This window comes from Convolutriloba macropyga, chromosome 4, assembly GCF_964194025.1.
Source record: "Convolutriloba macropyga chromosome 4, txConMacr16.3, whole genome shotgun sequence".
NCBI classification, from domain to species: Eukaryota; Metazoa; Xenacoelomorpha; order Acoela; family Convolutidae; genus Convolutriloba; species Convolutriloba macropyga.
In genome coordinates this window covers 69,291,993-69,310,047 of record NC_134471.1, presented here as the reverse complement: position 1 = coordinate 69,310,047, position 18,055 = coordinate 69,291,993, and the positions used below count along the sequence as shown (strand labels likewise).

General features: G+C 39.1%; 1 protein-coding gene across 3 annotated transcripts in view; it reads left to right on the top strand.

The window, feature by feature from the left end:
- Positions 1–3,551: 3,551 nt before the first annotated feature.
- Positions 3,552–18,055, top strand: part of LOC142338631 (uncharacterized) — a 65,232-nt gene continuing 50,728 nt past the window's right edge. For 2 of the 3 annotated variants that reach the window (XM_075388473.1, XM_075388470.1), the window contains exon 1: positions 6,518–6,644. In XM_075388473.1, the coding sequence (XP_075244588.1) occupies positions 6,559–6,644 (86 nt within the window). In that variant the 5' untranslated portion in view covers positions 6,518–6,558. Of the gene's footprint in view, positions 3,647–6,517; positions 6,645–18,055 lie in introns of those variants that run through there. The other variant, XM_075388471.1, reaches the window with a different exon arrangement.

The following is an 18,055-nucleotide window of genomic DNA, read 5'->3' as shown; positions in this document are numbered from 1 at the left end:
ATTCCTTAGATAATTAAAAGTTCGGTAATGGCTAATTTTTATTGCTGCTAGCTAAAACATGGACGTGTTTCGAAAAAAATACAGTAGTCTTCTTTTTATTTCTTTTCTTTGGGACTTTAAATTTTTTTTTCAATGTTTAATCTATAATAGTGAGAATTTTATTAATAGCAGAGGATATGAAAAAAAGTGACAATGCAGCTCTAATGCTCCTTTTAGATGAATACTAGTAGGTTCCACATAACTATCGCAGAACAGACCAGTTTTTGAGATTATTTTGATTCAATGCTCCAAGGAGGTATCCTTTGAATTTGTTGCTACAATACATTCTTCACCCCATAATAGTTGTTAAAACACCAGGCATGAAATTTAGCTAAAATAAACGTTAGCGTAACCGTCTGATGTTATGCCAATTTGTACTTCCACCCTCTTCTTTTAAAACTGAATTTTGATCAAAACATATAAGGAAGTTTGGTAATGTTCCTCCGCATATGATGTTCTGACCTCGATCAACCACATTTTTGACTCAAATGCTCACCACGTGAGGAAGAGAAAACTTTCAAAAACAACTTCGAAAATAATTGTTTTAAGCTGTAACCAATATACAAATGAAACAATAAATTATCAGAGAGACGACGATAAATGGCATTAATTAGAGTAAGAGACAAAACAGTCAACAAAATCAAAGAACAACAACAAGCATTAATTTCGACCAATATTCATTGTCTGTCCAATTTTTTTTTAAATTGAGTAAAAATGTCAAAATAGCATCAGAATAAAAGTTAACTTAAACAAATGACTTGCATTTTACTAAACAAGATATGAAAACTGTCCTAATATAGAAAAAATAGTAAGTAAGCAATAAAGGGCAAAGTCAGAAAATACGTTTAAATTTTTTCAAAACAATTAAATCCAAAGTCAAGAAAGCAATTAGCAATTGAAGCTAATGCTAATCATAAAAGCAATTGAAGTCATTCAATCGCTTCAATTAAACTTTCTGGCAAAATCTTGTTGAGACCTGTCATAATCGAAATTGTCATATGACTACAAAAAGAACAAATACAGACAAAATGCAAAAAGTCAGTCCAATTTTGCGAAGAAAGGTTGTCGAAGCCTATAAGATCAGAATCTATTGAATAAAAACATGAACAAAGACAATTGTGCCTAACTTCAGCGCAATCCCTGCTATTCGTCATCAATGAGTTGTTAGTGTGGTGATCAGACAAGGCAGCAAAAGAGAACCTCAAAAAGTGGAAAATGTCACAAAACTAAATACTAAAGTTTATGTAAAACTCGTAGTATAAACGCCAAAGAACCAATAATTAAATATTATAATAGCAGTTAAGACTACATAGTAATTCATTTAAAAATGAATGCGACTCCTCTCTTTAAGAACACTCCACTTAAAGATCGCAAAAAAATTTTGAAATTGGCAAATGTCAAAAAACCATTATTTTTTTTTAAAAAAAATTTAACCATCAGACATAACAACCGTAGATTTTCAAAATTTGTTTGTTCATTGGCCTCTTTTTTGCATTTAATTTGAATCTTTCACTATGTGAGATAGATTTTGAAATTGTTCTGGTCAATAACTAGCAAAAAGAAAAAAAAGGTAAAAGTAATTTTCAAAAAAAAGCACACAGCGCCTCTTAAAATCAGATTAAAATCTGAATAAATTTTAAACTGTAAATTTTCACAACTAGACCAAAAGTGATTTTGCTTCTGCTGCTTCTCTTTTGAAAGAGAAAAAGTATCAAAGGTAGAAGGTTTCGAAACAACTTTTTTTGACAAAGGAGGCATTTAATCAAAAATAATTGAAGAATTTTGGATGATTATCAATTCATGTTACCAAAAACGCATTATGTATCAAATAAATGTTTCAGAAAGGTTCACCATAGCTCCTTTGAGCTCCAACTAGGAATTTATATAATTAGTTTCAGTCATACGACTAGAAATAGTGCATCAAATTCTTGAAAATCTGAGACTTAATAAAAATTTACGAAAACTATTGGTCGGAGCCATAAAAACCATGAGTTTTCATCATAAAACAATAATATTCCATTAGGTTTTTTGAGTAAAAAAAGTGATCTATATGTTTTTAAAACCGTTTTTTTAACTGAGTAGAGACTTTCTAATAATCGGGATGGAAAAATTGCAAAATATTTCGAAAAAGACAGACCCAGAAAAATCCGAACACTTTTTATCACAAAAGTCTACGATGAGAATAAACCTTAGCTTTTGGTCTTTTCTCGGCTGTTAAAAAAAGCAATTATATAAAATTTTTGGTAAGACTTTTTTTTCAAACAAAGATCTTAATAGATCAAAAATAAGCTATGCAGTTTCCTAAATATCGGTTTAATTTACCAAATGACAGCAAAATTGTTAATTCCTGAACCTTTTCCTTGAAACCGGAGGCACAGTTTGCCAATAACTGAGTACAGGGAAATCTTTTCAGCAGTTTTAATATCGGCATTGAGGGTCAAACTGGACAAAATGGGCCAAAGAGGCATATTTGATGCCATTTTTTATGAGAAAAAATTTGAAATGCTGAATTTTCAAAAATTTAGTCAGAAATTTTTCTAAAAAAGTGTGTTCGAACAGTTCACCAACTCTTTTCGGTCCTTAAACGTAAAACCAACGATATTTTTGTTAATATTTTTCATATTTTAGCGAAAATTGATCAAAATTTAATCGAAAAAATACGATAGATGTGAACAAATCAGCGGAAGTTAGACCAACGTTCACCACTCTTTATGCTTCCATTAGGCCTCGGACAAAACAAAATTCAAAACTCTTTAAAATTCGAATTTCCATGCTTGGCAAGCGTTCTATTGATACCACTCACAATCCTCTACGATGAATATATTGATCAGCGAAAATTGACCGAGCATAAAAAACCCAGTTGAGTATATAGTTCCTCCCCCCACTAATGTGGGTCGGAACAAAAATAAGGTTCATTCAATGGCATAAGTACTTAAAGAATCCTATGGCTTAGTTAGAGTACAATATACCTGCAAAGTTGTGTCTATTAAAATTATCATCTGGGAATATGAATAGAGGTACTGTTAAAACTTTTATGAGAACAACGTTTCGTGATAATTCGATCTCTTTGTTCCTGTTAAACTTAAGTTTAACAGAAGGGGTAATAATACTGTATTGAGAAACAATACAGATGCCTTGATGACAAAGAGCTTATTAAAATAGCTATGTCAAAGAGGTATTGTGGCTTATGTCTAGTTTGTTCCGTAAGTTTCTTTGCAGAGTTGTCGGCGGAACCCGTGGTTGGCTCTATGAATTGATGATTTCGCACAATTTTATTGAAAATTGTAAAGTTGCAATTGACAAAGGGACATTAAGGTATAGTAAACTCACCCCCCCTTTCACATTATATTACTGTATGGGGGGTACAATTGGAAAAATCCGCAAACAGTATAGGTCCGAATGATTTTATCTGCAACTGTGACTGTATATGGACCTTTCATTTTTCGAAAAAACGTTCAAGAGCACGTGACAGTTTTTAAACTTTTATTTGCTCAAATAAACTGTATGAAACTGGGCGAGAGATGAGTGAAGAACCCAGTGATGTCGTTATCTTCATGGACAATTTCGACAGTCCAGAGAAGGATGTTGTCCTTCCTGGCCAAACCAGGTGAACGTCAAGAGAAGTTTCTAAGTTTTAATGGATCTATTCTGTTTGCCACCCCCCCCCCTCCCCCCCCCCCCCCCCAGTGTTTCTTACGCCCCCAGTTACAACTTATAGGTTATTATATAGCACGTTACTATGTAAAAAATAGCACGTGCTCCTGGGGCCGTAAAAATATAAGCTCACTAAGGTGGGGGGGGGGGGGGGGGGGGGGGGAGGGGGGGGGGCGAAACATAATAGATCCGGGTTAATTTCTGATTTGCAATTCTCTGTCGCCATTAAAACTATTTATGGTAATTTTTGACAATGGGGGAGGGTGCTTGGGTTGGAGTCTCAACAACTCCTTAGATGGGTCGCAGTAATTCATAGAAGACCGTCCACCATACCACACTTCCTTAACAATTTTGCAGCGGCAATAAAAATTTCAACAGTGAAACTTCACACCCCGCCCCCGAGTTTTTTGGACATTAAAGTTTTTTTACCCCAATAACACGTGCTATGTTCTTCGCAGTAACATATGCGTTGTAACAAAACATATTTTGCAAGTAGGGTATATTTTGCAACATATTTATTCCGTAAAAAACACTGGAGGCCGAAACAGAAAAGATGCTCAACTTCTATGAATCCCGTAACATTTGGGCTTGTTTGACCCAAAAACTATAGAGCAAATTTGAATACATTTGTACGTGAATCTCCCAACCAAAGAACAACTGTTACCTTAAATTTAAAGTTAAGCAGGAAAACGAAGGAAACTTAACTGTGCTGGCAGAAGCTAGTCATTAGATTTCACGATCTCAAAGTAAGTACAATTGAAAATTTAAAGTAACTAATTTCCACTCGCTTTGTAATAAAAATTCATCATTAATGTAATTAAAACCCACAAACAAAAAATTGAAGTTCAAACGTAGTGTAATCAAAGTCCATGTTGTTGATAGTTACAGCTTTTATGTAAACAGATTTGGGATATTTTCCGTTTGTCCCCCCCCCCCCCCCCCAGTACGTTATGTCCCCTAGTTACAGAGCACGTGCCATTACATAGTAAACCATTATGTAAAAACTTGGCACGTGCGTCTGGGGGGTACAAATAGTATGCGCCCAATAAGCTGGGGGACACAAACCCACATGCTTAGGAAGCAGTTGTCTATAAAATTCTTCAGACTATTACAATAAACTACACATTAAACTTATTACAGGCAGATTTGAAAATTTCGAGAACATTATTATGCGAACGGCGTAGGAGCTATAAAATATATGCTTTTCGCTGAAACAACTAAGCTTGTTCATTGGCTTCCGTTTTGCATGTGAAGTGAATATTTCATTTTTTGAGGTAGATTTTGAAATCATTCTGGTCTGTAAATAACAAAAAGAAGTAAAAGGGCAAATTTATTAAAAAAAACACACAGCGCCTCATTAAAATCCGCATAAATTTTAAACATTAAATTTCCACAACTAGACCAAAACTGATTTTGCTGCTCCTGCTTCTCCATTGGTACAAACAAGATGCTAAATGTTACCGAAATAATTATTGTGACAAAAGAGGCATTATATCAAAAACAATTGAAGAATTTTGGTTACTTATCGATTTATGATACCAAAAAAGCATTACATATCAGCTGAAAGTTTCAGAAAGGTCCTCCACAGCTAGTTAGAGCTCCAATTAGGAACTGAAATATTTGGACTCAGTCATATGAATTCAAAAAGGGGCATCAAAATCTTAAAAATCTGAGACTGAATAAATATTTACAAAAAACAGTTTGCCGGAGCCATAAAAACTATGAGCTTCCCTCATAAAACAATTTAGCTCCATTAGAAAAAAAATTTTTTCCATTTGTGAGGAAAAGGAATCTATTATTAACTGTACTTTTCATTGAGAAAAGAGTTTGCGGAAATTGGGATGAAAAAAATCCAAGAAAATATTTCGAAAAAGACAGACCAAAAAAAACCGAACCCATTTTTATTGCAAAACTCAACAATTAGACCCAAACTTAGCTTGCTAACTTTGGTCGGCAGTTAAAAAACGCAATTGTTTTGGGTAAGGGTTTTCTGTAAAACAAAAATTTTAATGGATCAAAACAAACTATGCATTTTTTTAAATATCGGTTTAAATTACCAAAAGACAGCATAAGTGTTAATTCCTGAAGTTTTTATTAGAACTCGGAGGCACAATTTGCCAATTTTTCAGTAAAGGAAGGTCGGTCCTGCAGTTTTAATATCAGCATTGCCAGTCAAACTCCGACAAATTCGGCCAAAGAAGCATATTTGACGGCATTTTTTATGAGAAAAAAGTTAAAATGCTGAATTTTAAAAAAAATTTAGCCAGAAATTTTTCTAAAAAGTGGGTTCGAACAGTTGACCAAATCTTTTTGGACATCAAATGTAAAACCAATGATATTTTTGTTAATATTGTTTATATTTTAACAAAAATTGATCAAAACTTAAGCAAAAAATACGATAAATGTGAACAAATCAGCGCAAGTTAGGCCAACGTTCACAACTCTTTGAACTTCCATTAAACCTCGGACAAAACGAAATTCAAAAACTCTTTGAAATTCGAAATTCAACGCTTGGCAAGCATTCTATCGATACCAGTCACAATCCTCTACGATGAATATATTGATCGGCGAAAATTGACCGAGCAGAAAAAACCCAGTTGAGTATATAGTTCCTCCCCCCACTAAATTGGCTCGGAACAGGTACATTAGGGACATTAAAGTATAGTAAATTCAACCCCCCCTTCACATTATATTACTGTATGGGGGGTACAATTGGAAAAATCCGTAAGCAGTATAGGTCCGAATGATTTTATCTGCAACTGTGACTGTATATGACCCTTTCATTTTTCAAAAAAACGTTCAAGAGCACGTGACAGTTTTTAAACTATTATTTGCTCAAATAAACTGTATGAAACTGGGTGAGAGATGAATAAAGAACCCAGTGAAGTCGTTATCTTCATGGACAATTTCGACAGTCCAGAGAAGGATGTTGTCCTTCCTGGCCAAACCAGGTGAACGTCAAGAGAAGTTTCTAAGTTTTAATGGATCTATTCTGTTTCGCCCAACACTGTGAATCTCCCAACCAATGAACAATGGTTACCTTAAATTTGAACTTAAGCAGGAAAACGAAGGAAACTTAATTGTGCTGGCAGAAGCTTGTCATTAGAGTTCACGCTCTAAATAAAAGTACAATTAGAAAGTTTAGTTAATTTCCACGCGCTTTGTAATAAAAATTCATCCTTAATGTAATTAAAATCCACACACACAAAAATTGAAGTTCAAACGTAGTGTAATCAAAGTCCATGTTGTTGAAAACTACAGCTTTTATGTAAACAGATTTCGGATCTTTTCCGTTTGTCCCCCCAGTACGTTATGCCCCCAATTTACAGAGCACGTGCCATTACATAGTAAACCATTATGTAAAAACATGGCACGTGCGTCTGGGGGTGCAAATAGTACGCGCCCACTAAGCTTGGGGACACAAACGGAAAAGTCCCAGATTTCTAGAAAAAAAGGTTTTAATTTTTAGGAAAAGCTCCAATTTTGTTGTATTAAACTAAGTCAGAAAAATTCTGTAAGCGCATGCACTTTTTTCCCACTAAAGACAGACTAACTTAAGGGATCAAACACATTTAAACCCCACTAGCGGGATTATACTACTGCAATGGTGACTTTAGTCTTGTGGGGTGGATTTTTTAAAGAACTTAAGAATTTCTAAACGAGCATTTTTGAGCACATTGATATCGAAAAAAGTGTTTACTCTCTGAAAATCGTACTTTCTTTTTTCTTTCCTTCTTTCTTTTTGTATCTGGTTGAGTATATAAAATGGATTTTTCTGCAGATTTCAGTCTAGTATTCTAAATTAAACGGAAACTGCTCTATCAACTTATTTGCTTCAAGATTTTTCCTAATAATGATAAGAGCTTTAACTCTCAGAACTGGGAACAATTATTCGGCAAACGAAAGACGTATGTTAGAAAATTTTGTGCTATGCACAAACTCGCACGAGTTTTATTGTTGTTATTTTCTCTGACTTCACAGTAAAGAGTCCGTTCTGTCTAAAAACAATATAAATCAAGTTCCAAAATTTTTACGCTCATGCATGTATGAATATTTTGTGATCTGCGTTTTAAGATTGATTCAAAGTTGACGTTGTAATCCTGAGTTAGTTTTAACTTATGGAAAAATCATAATGTGGATTTTTTGTTTCGTGTATTCTCTTGCAAGTTTGTTTGATTTAATAATCTTATTTTTGATTACATATTATTATAATAATTTTGATAAAACTTGGTGTACTGGGTTTAAAACTTTACTGAGACATTATATTTTTTGTAATGTGTAAACAAAATATCGATACCAAAAAAGGTAATTTCAATTTCAATTCTTGGAAAAAGTTTTTTATCAGCGAATGACAAGATTTCATCATAATTAATGTTTTAGTCACGGTAGACGAAAAGCGTTTTTGATTAATTTGGTACATGAAAGAAAAACATTGCTTAAAAAACGCATGATAAATTAGGTCAATTATTGTAAAGCAAAAAGGGTACTGGAGGCGATACAAATTAACCTTACTTGCATTGAAATTTTAGTTTGTCTTGAAATTATGTCACTATATTCAGCCTACGTTATCCTAAAAGAATTAAACGGAAGTAAAAATTTACAAAAGCATATAAGCAGAACATTTGAATTTTTTTGTTGCCATTGGAAAGAAAGTCACTTTGTTTTGCTGAAGGGCATTATCATCGATTCAAATGCCCATCACTTGCCTCAGTTGACTTTTATTGACTTTTTTGAATGATCATGCAAGATAATAAATATTTTTCCAATTAATTGAACTACCGAGATATGGCAACATTTTTGAATTAGAGTGTCATAATTAAGAATACATGTCCCCTAAAGTTGTGTCAATGATACAATGGCATAAAATTTTTAGTTTCTTTTTTGCAATTTTTTTGGCGCCGACAAGAAGTACACGTATGCAGATCTCAACTGTTTTTCTCTGGTATATTAAGCTGGTACAATACGTTACATTGCTTACAGACTAGTTGTCTTAGAATATTGGAAAGCAAACACGCCCTGGTCAAAACACAATAGATTATTTATAAAACATTAAACTTTTTCCAAAGAACAGGTCAAATTTTTCAAATTTTTTTGTAAAAGTAGTTTTTCTTAAATCAAAATCTAAATGATTTCTTGAAATCTTCTCGTTCAGATAGGTGTCGAAAAGCTAATCAGAGAACATTTTTAGGTCCTGCTTCTGGGAGATTTTTATGAATGAAAAGTAAGTGCTCATGAAATGTTAACTTCTCCCAATCAATTTGTTTCAATTCCTGTCGCAATGACAGTTTTGAGATTGTTTCGATGTGATCTAATTTTTATTTTAAAAATTAATCAAAAGATGCGTAATTTATTTGTTTATTAAAGTTTCAAAAGCAAACAAGATAACCTTTTTATATTGTTTCATAAATTATCTATTAGCATTACCAATTTTTTTTTTAAAAATTATTATAGTTCGACACAGGTTGATACTTGACTTATAAAAGCTGCATTTTTTCAAAAGCCTTTTCAATGATTTATATCAAATTTTTATTGTAATCTGCATATTTTTGACATTATAAATATGCAACAAAAAACTGTGCGTGATTTTTTAATGGCGTCTATAATTAGTTTTAATTGAACACAAATCGTGAAGCGAAAAAGAGCAATAAAAGAGAGCAGCCGAGAGATGGCAATCAGACCATAAAGATCCATTTTCAAGTGTCTCATTACATGGAAGAAGAGAATTGTGTCTCGTCTCTTTCTGAAGGGGCAAAAAATAGGGCAATTGCATTATGAAAAGGAAATAATCATGCATGTTTGCTATGCTCATATCACATTTGATCACTAAAAACAGTTAGCGAGAAGTTTTTTAATTAAGTCAAGTCGCATTTAATTAAATGCAATACCATAAAAAACAATAGACGTTTGAAATAATTATTTTTTGTTCACTTAATTTGAGATCACTCTAATACATGTGAAGGGCTGTATTTCTTTCTTGGTTTTCTACTTTCAGGCAAAAGTTTTTCTTCTGATTTCTCTAAAATGTAGTCTGAGTAAGTATTTTAATTATAGTTAATTTTGTCACCCAGCAAGCAGATAGCCCAGACCAGGGTAACTTGTGATCACACTCAAACCTACCAAAAATAAAGGTGCGAAAACACACAATCGTTAGTTTAAATTGATCGCGATCGATAACTGCATTCAACAACGTATAAAGGCCAAAAAGCCCCTCTCCATGGCCCGGCAAATCCAGCTTGATCTTTTTTAGCAGGTATTTGTCTGAGTCGATTTTCGACTCAGATTGGTCACCGATACGTTTTCGAAACATAAAAATATTAAGCCTAAAAAGAGCGCAATCGATTCAGTATATTAGTAGGCTCAACGAAAATTATGTTTAACGAACTTTTTCTGAGCTCTCTACGTATAAAAGAACGGATATAAGGCTTATATGGTTAAGAGATTACGTAATAAACTTTCTCGCTGGATAGCGCATAGATTTCTCGCTGCTCTTTTATTTAAATAGCGCTTTAAATAGATTGTTCATTTAGTTTACTCGGTAACATCCTCCGGCCCGGAAGAAAATGTTGGGAGGATTGGCACAAGCTTAACGAGTGGGCGGACGAGCGATCCGGATGACGTGCGTAAGGCGGCGGAGCGGGCGACGCTGTCGGAGCCGTACCGAAGTTCCTCAATCCGAGCGGTTGGATAGTAACCCCTAGGGTTGCTTTCTTCAACGATCCAAACTAAATCACCGACCTTGAGGTGCTGCTCGGCAGGCGTCTGCCACTTAGATCTACGGTTCAACGCAGGTACAAACTCCTTGAGCCAACGTGCCCAAATTGCATTGGCGTATGACTGTGCACGGGCGTATCGCTTACGATGATCGAACTCGTCGACGCCAACGATAGACGGAATTCTGGTTGCTTGGTTACCGAGTAGCAAAAGATTAGGTGTTATAGCGCCTAGGTCGGACGGGTCGGCGCTTACGGGCGTTAAAGGACGTGAGTTTAGTGCGTATTCGACCAGACAAAAAGTAGTGTTCAAAACCTCATCTGTGAGGCGACGCGTACCGAGGATAGTGTACAGTACTCTTTTAAAACTCCGAACTAACCTCTCCCAGATGCCACCTTGGTGTGGCGCACTGGGTGGATTGAACCTCCACTTAATGCCCTTATGTGCAAGTTCGGTGGCAATGTTAAGCGTATTCCATTTTTCCACACATTCACGGAGCTCTTTCTCCGCTCCAATGAAGTTCGTACCATTATCCGACCAAATCATAGCAGGAGTACCCCGACGGGAGACGAACCGCTCCACTCCCATTACACAAGAACTAGTGTCCATGGACGGGACAACTTCAACATGGACAGCACGAGTAGTGAGACAAGTGAAGAGAAATCCCCACCTCTTCTCGGTAGTCCGACGAACTGTGACGTAGAATGGGCCGAAGTAATCAACCCCGGTGTTGGTAAAGGGAGGAGACTGGTATGCGAGTCTCTCCTTTGGGAGGTCTGCCATGATAGGTTGAATGGTTGCTGCACGGAACTTTCTACACAAGACGCAGTTTGATTTGATGGAACGCAGTGTGGAACGTAGTTTAAGGATGGCATAACGTTCCTGTACCTTTGACCGTAAGTAATCGATGCCCTGGTGATGGTTTTTCGAATGAGTATGCCGCAGAAACAGTTTAACAAAAGTATGACGCGCATCCAGCACGATAGGATGCTTAGTGTCAAAGTCAATTTCCACTAGCCGTCGGAGTCGACCAGAAGAACGGATGAGACCATGAGGCCCAATAAACGGAGTGAACTGAGCAATGCGGCTGCTCTTCTTAAAGGATTTGTTGTCAAGAAGATCCTTTCTTTCAGTATTAAAGGACTCTCCCTGAACCAAGTACTGGAGATGACGCTCGGCTTCGTCAAGCTCAACAGGGTTGGCTATGCTGCCGTCTACGGTACGGTAACTTTCATGAGATGGTAAAAGACGGAGCACATATGCGGTGACACGAAGTAACTTTTGATAAGAACTGAACTTATCAAACGGGATTAGATTGATGCTTTGTTCCTTAGGGGGCTTGGTTACGGATGCGGCTAGAGATGAGATGGAGTCATCATCTTGTTCCTTAGTTACAACGCCGAGCTTGATGTTGTCAACGACGTCGGTATTTGGTACAAAAGGGAATTGCTTAGTTCTCAAGAAGTCAGGACCCCTCACCCAGCTACTTGATTGCAAAACTTCAGCGGACATGCCACGCGTGCCAGCATCTGCCGGATTATCACAAGTGGCGACGTGGTTCCATTGGTCAACGCTGGTGTTCTCCAGGATTTCACTAACACGATTTGCAATGAAGATGGGGTGTTTGTTCGTTGAGTTTATCCACTGCAAGACGATGGTACTATCTGTCCACATAAAGACTTTGTCCACAGTAACCGTTAATGCTCGACAGATTTCCCCTTTTAAACGGGCAGCGAGGAGAGCGGCTTGTAATTCCAACTTAGGAACTGTCATTAACTTCATAGGTGCAACACGGGCCTTGCCCAAGACAAACGCCAGCTCTGTTATAATCTCCCCGGAGGAGCAAGTTACTTGAGCCCTAAGAAATCCTACTGCACTGAATACGTCTTGCGAGCTATCACCAAACATGTGGAGTTCAAGATGTTGGAATGGTCCTGAAAAGAAACTTCTCGGTATAGTAATCTCAGCTAACCGCGGCAGTTCAACACACCAGGCAAGGAATCTGTCAACTGTGTCTTTAGGTAATTCGTCATCCCAACTTTGTCCATTGACACGCCAAATGTCTTTCAAGATTAACCTAGCACCAATAGTGAACGGTGCAACAAGACCAATTGGGTCGTAGACCTTTGACACAAGACTTAAGACCAAGCGCTGTGTTAAACTTTTCGTGATGGTGCTGTTAGTACCCCTACTCACAACCAGAGTATCGTTGTTGTGATCCCACTTAAGCCCAAGCACGTGCATTGATTCCTCCTTGGATGAAACGATGACCTTCGGTTCAGTGGATTGAGCAGACCCATCAATTCGGTCAGCCAGATCTGGTACATTGCTTACAATCTTAGTAAGCTTGAACCCACCTAGATGGAGAAGATGTACCAATTCCTTCGACCTAATGAGGGCCCTTTCGGGGGATTCCATTGAGTCCAAGTAATCGTCCATGTAGAAGTTCTCAAGGACGGCTTTCGCAGCTTCTGGGTACTCCTTAGCATTATCGCGTGCCGTGCACTGAAGTGCGTAGTTGGCGCAGGTGGGCGAATCTTTTGCCCCAAAGATGTGGCGCGTATACTGGTGTACCACAACATTTGATGTGGGGTCCTCCCGCCACAAAAAGTGCAATGATGGCTGATCACATGGTAACACTCCAACTTGGAGGAACATTCCCTCGATGTCGGCGGATACGGCAAATGGATGTTGTCTGAACCGTAGGAGTACATAGATTAGGTTTTGCAGTAGGTCAGGTCCGGTGAGTAATGACTTATTGAGAGATGCGCCATGGAATTTTGCTGCTCCGTTTAGTACCCTACGAACCTTGCCCGGCTTGTTCGGGTTAACAACCGGATGGTGTGGTAGGTACCACTCTCGTTCCGAGCGACTTTCCACCTTATGCGCATCTTTGACCCTTACTACGTAGCCTTTGTCTAAGTCCTCTTTGATGGTATTCGAGTACTTTTCCCTTAATGTCTGATCTTTCGTTAGCCGCTTTTCCAAAGACTTTAATTGAACAAGCGCTGAGAAATAATTGTTGGGCAGTTCGATGTTATCTTCAGCCCATAGCATTCCGACATCGTACCTTTTTCCATTATGCACGGTGGTGTTTTCAAGAATTTCATGCACACGCGCATCCGAGGCGGATCGTGGGTCTACTTGCTTAAGTGCGCCGTACGACTCCATGTCGTACCAAGATTTTACCTGACTAGCGAGTTCAAAATCCTGCTCCATATTGGCTTTGAAACAAGTCGATACTAAACCTGAAGACGACGGTAGAGGGCCGCTTAGAACCCAACCTATGGGCAAGCGAACAGCGAAGGGCGAGGACTTCTCATCGGCAGCGAAGTACTCTAACGGGCGGATGGCATGATACACATCCTGTCCAAGTATCATCTCGATGTTTCCGTAGCAATATGTAACTGGGTCTAGAACTGCCAGGTGCGGGTATGTCTCCTGAAGTGCTTTAATGTTAATGACATCGGCGCCTACATTCAAATTTTCCTTGACGTAAGGGCTTACTTTAAATGGTTCAAATGCTTGGTTGTCGCGTGGTGTTATAATTAGTTCAACTAACTTAGTGTCTACAACCTCCTCGGTATTTATACCCTTGACTGTCAGTTTCAATGCTGTACCGTGCAAACCAAGTCTATTTGCAAGATCATTGGACACCCAAGAGTTACTGCAAACGGTATCGCACAAAACTAAGGCCGTGGTGTCTTTACCGGAAGGGCTCTTTAACTGTAATTCAGTCACCTGGAGGAGGCCTTTCACATTACTCAGAGATGACAAAGTTGTGGTCTTACTCGATGATTGGACACTAGGAAGTTTACTTTGATTTGCGCCAGCATTAGAGTTACTGTTGTTGCCGTTTGAAGGGGATTTTGATGGATAAACTCTCTCAGCTCCATGGAGAAGTGTGTTATGGGACCTGTTGCAACCGTCCTTCCTGCATTTCCTGGGATTTGGGCATTGCCTGAACATGTGCTTTTCTCTCAAACATGAGAAACACAGTTTTGCTTCAGCCACTACCTTTGCTCGCTGAGTGGGAGACTTTTCTTTAAATACCCTACACTCCCAGATGCGGTGGATACCTTTACACACAATGCAGCGAGGGGTTGCAGGCGTTGCCGATGTTGAGGCTGGTCTCTGAGTGCCCTTAGTTTGTGTATTAGCAGCAAAAGTTCTTGAGGCAACTTTGGTCTTTACTACTGAGTTGGTGTTATCCTCAGTTCTTGTTTTCGAAGAAGTTTGTTTCATTAAATCATGTGCCTCGGCCTTCTCCTTCAACCAATCGTTGAAGTCAAGGAGTGTTGGCTTAACCCAATGTTTCTTCACTGTGAAGAGTGACCAAGACTCTTTCAGATTGGGCGGCAATTTTTGCACAGCCGTGTTGAGAAGTGAGGCGCTCTTAAGGTCTGTGTCATATGAAAGTGATTTAAAGACCCCAACAAGACTTGAAATTGTTGCAGAATAGTTTATGATGTTATCACTATTGTGCATCTTTAGTGGTGGAAAAGAGCTGAGTTTTTCTAAGTGTGCACTGACTACTGCCTGTGGTTGGCCAAATTTACGTTCGAGTGTCTTAAGTGCATCCTTATACATTACACCACAGTATGCGAACTCAGCGATGGCGGTTTTAGCTTTTCCAGTTACAAGAGTTTTTAAGTATGTTAACTTGACATCATCAGTCAAGGACTGTGCGTCTATGGCGCTTTTAAATTGTCCGAACCATTCGTGCCACTGCAGGGGGTCACCATTGTATTGTGACAACTTCCACTCGGGCAGTGGATCGTTCTTCTTACAAGTAATTGCGTCCGCCAACTGCTTTATCAAATCCGCAGAGTCCAAAGAAGGAGCCGAAGGTGTGGGATGCGGCGGGCCTCCCCAACACAACGGGTTTGGAACGGTAGCTCCATACGTTGGCGGAATGATCGGAGTGACAAAGGTGGGGGCGGTACCTGTGGAAGAACTAAATGGATTCGCTTGCATGAAGTCTGATGTTACGTAATTCTGAGCGCCTGCTGCTGCTTGTGCATGAGGGGAGCGGTGCGATGTAGATATATGAGGGTTGATTAAAGGGGCCGGTTGTGCGGTGTATAAATTTGTAGATGTACGTACAAGTGGTAATGCATTTGGTGGGACTGCTGCCGGAAAACGCCAGACATTTGGATCTGGAGGAGCAGGAGGCGCGTGGGTAATGGGCACAAAGTTTTGGGGCTGAAAATTCTTTTGTGGAGGTGCTGGATGATTTAATTGAGGTACGAAATTGTTTGCGGAGGAAATGAATGGTGCAGGCGGAGAATGGGGTAACAGGTTGACATTATTCGCCACGGGGTTAGTGGCTTGCAGTGGGTGTGCTTGTGGCGGGGAAGGAGGAAAGCGGAATGCTGGTGGGATTAACGGAAAATGCGGTGGTGCGGGGTTTAGAACGGGGGATGGAGGGGCTGGTACATTTATGTGTGCTTGTTGCGGAACAAGTGTGTTTAAAGGTAGTGAACGCGATGGGCTGACTAAATTCAACTGTCCCGGCATGCTCGACCTGCGAGGGAATTGATGATCTAACTGTAAACCATCGAAGTGCATTGTTGCTTGAGACAGTTGTCGGGCTGTGTTTGGGGCGTTTAGTTGAGTTGGCATACCAAAGTTTATTGGTGGTGATGGAGGCGTATATTGAGGCTGTCGCTGCTCTTGCATGATGTTGTTTGCAACATGTGCATCATTGGTTACATTGGTTCTACTACTTGGTTCATGGACAGGGAGGTTGATGTTGGCCTCAACTTGACCATGTGTATTGAGATTGAAGTGTGAGTTTGGAAGTTGAGCTGAAGAAGGTCGTTGGACAATTGCTTGGTTGGATTGGGCGATGGAACCAGAAAAGTGCAAACTCGGTTCGTTTGCAACATCTGCCATGTTCCCGGCTGGTGACGAATTAACCCAATCTTGAACAAGTTTCTTGCTCTTGACTGAACTTCTTTCCGTAAAGAGCCCACTCATTTTGCTTGTATCAGACCCGCCTGTTGCTGATTTTGTCATCAACTCAATTTCCTCAAGGGCTGCAGCAGCTACTTCCTTGCGATGATCCTCCTCAAGCTGCTCAATTTCTAATTCCCGCAATTTCGTTTGTTTTTCAATTTCAAGACGTTGTCTAGCAATGCGAAGCCTTGCCTCAAGTTGTTTCTCAAGTTCCTCCCTTTTTAGTCTTGATAATTCTAAGTCTCGTTGACGCTGACTTGATCTTTTTGAGGAAGTCATATGCGAACCTGATCTTGAGTGGTGAGAGGTATACATCTCTGCTGTCTCTTTGTCTTGGACCGAATTGATATACCCTCGAGCGGCAGCAATGAACTCGTCAGTTTTCTTTGTTACAGTCTCTAACCATTTCTCAAGATTCTTACAGGCAGCGTCTGGATCTTCAGTCTTTTGTGCCAGATCAAAGAGCTCTTCATTCTTATCAACTACTCTAGTAAAGGCATCTTTGCACTTCACAATCAGACGTTCGATCTTAACTTTCCTATCTTGCTTATCAACAGCATTGTTAATTTCCCCATAGATGTTATTAAGTTCAGCCTCTAATTTTGCTCTTGCACTATAAAGTTTGTTGAATTTCTCCTGCAAAGTTGTCATGATCTTAAGAAAAACAGGAACCACAAGTTTAATTTAGTACTATTATAAAGTACACAGACATGCAACAGCACAACACAAATGGGTTATACCGAACCCTAGTGTGACGGTTTGCCTAGCAAACCGCCAAAGAGCGAAGAAGTTCGTCGAGTACAATAGTACCCGGCGAAAGAAAAAGAGAACGGTGCGCAGGAAGCGCGAAAAGGGGAAGAACGGGAGACGGGACGGACGGGAAGAGACGCCGAACGAGTAGCGCACGACGCAACGGGAAACCGGACGGACAAACGGGAGCGTCGGGCGAATGGCGCGCGACGAAACGGGAAAACGGCACGGGCGGGGCGGAAACCACAAGCGAGGAGGCGGGAAGATCGATGCTAGCAGACCACAGCAACAAACTCAACCAAACAAGCTAGCCGTAACTCCAGAATAAACTTAAGTCACACCCTAGAAAGAAGGAGAGGAGCTACTGCCAGGTAAACTAGCACAAAACATTTTGGGGCTTTATCAACGGCATCAAAACATGAAACAATTTACGGCAACGATGTAGTATAACCAAAGTCGAAAAAGTCAGTAAATTTACTAGCCGTAACTCCAGAACAAACTTAAGTCACACCCTAGCAAACCACCCTACCCAGACAACAAAAAGGCATACTACGAAAATTGATAAAGCTACAACAAATTGCTAGCAAACAAGTGTGGTGAAAGTCACGAAACAAACCAGCCGTAACTCTAGAATGAACTTAAGTCACACCCTAGCAAAGAACGAGACTAAACAACAGACCAGCATACTAGCAGGAAATTTTACTACAGCAAAACTCAACATACTACATCATACAACAAATAAACGGGGAATAGAAAGAAACAAGAAGACACGGAAACAAAGAGGACGGAAACGGAAAATGAACCCAGATAACCTGCGGAAAACGGACGGTAGTGAATAACTCAAAATGGGGAGAGTGAAACGTTTAGTAAAGCGCTATTGGAAGGAATCAACCACAAACTAACCCGCGCAACAACGCAAGACTACGAGACATTTAGGTTA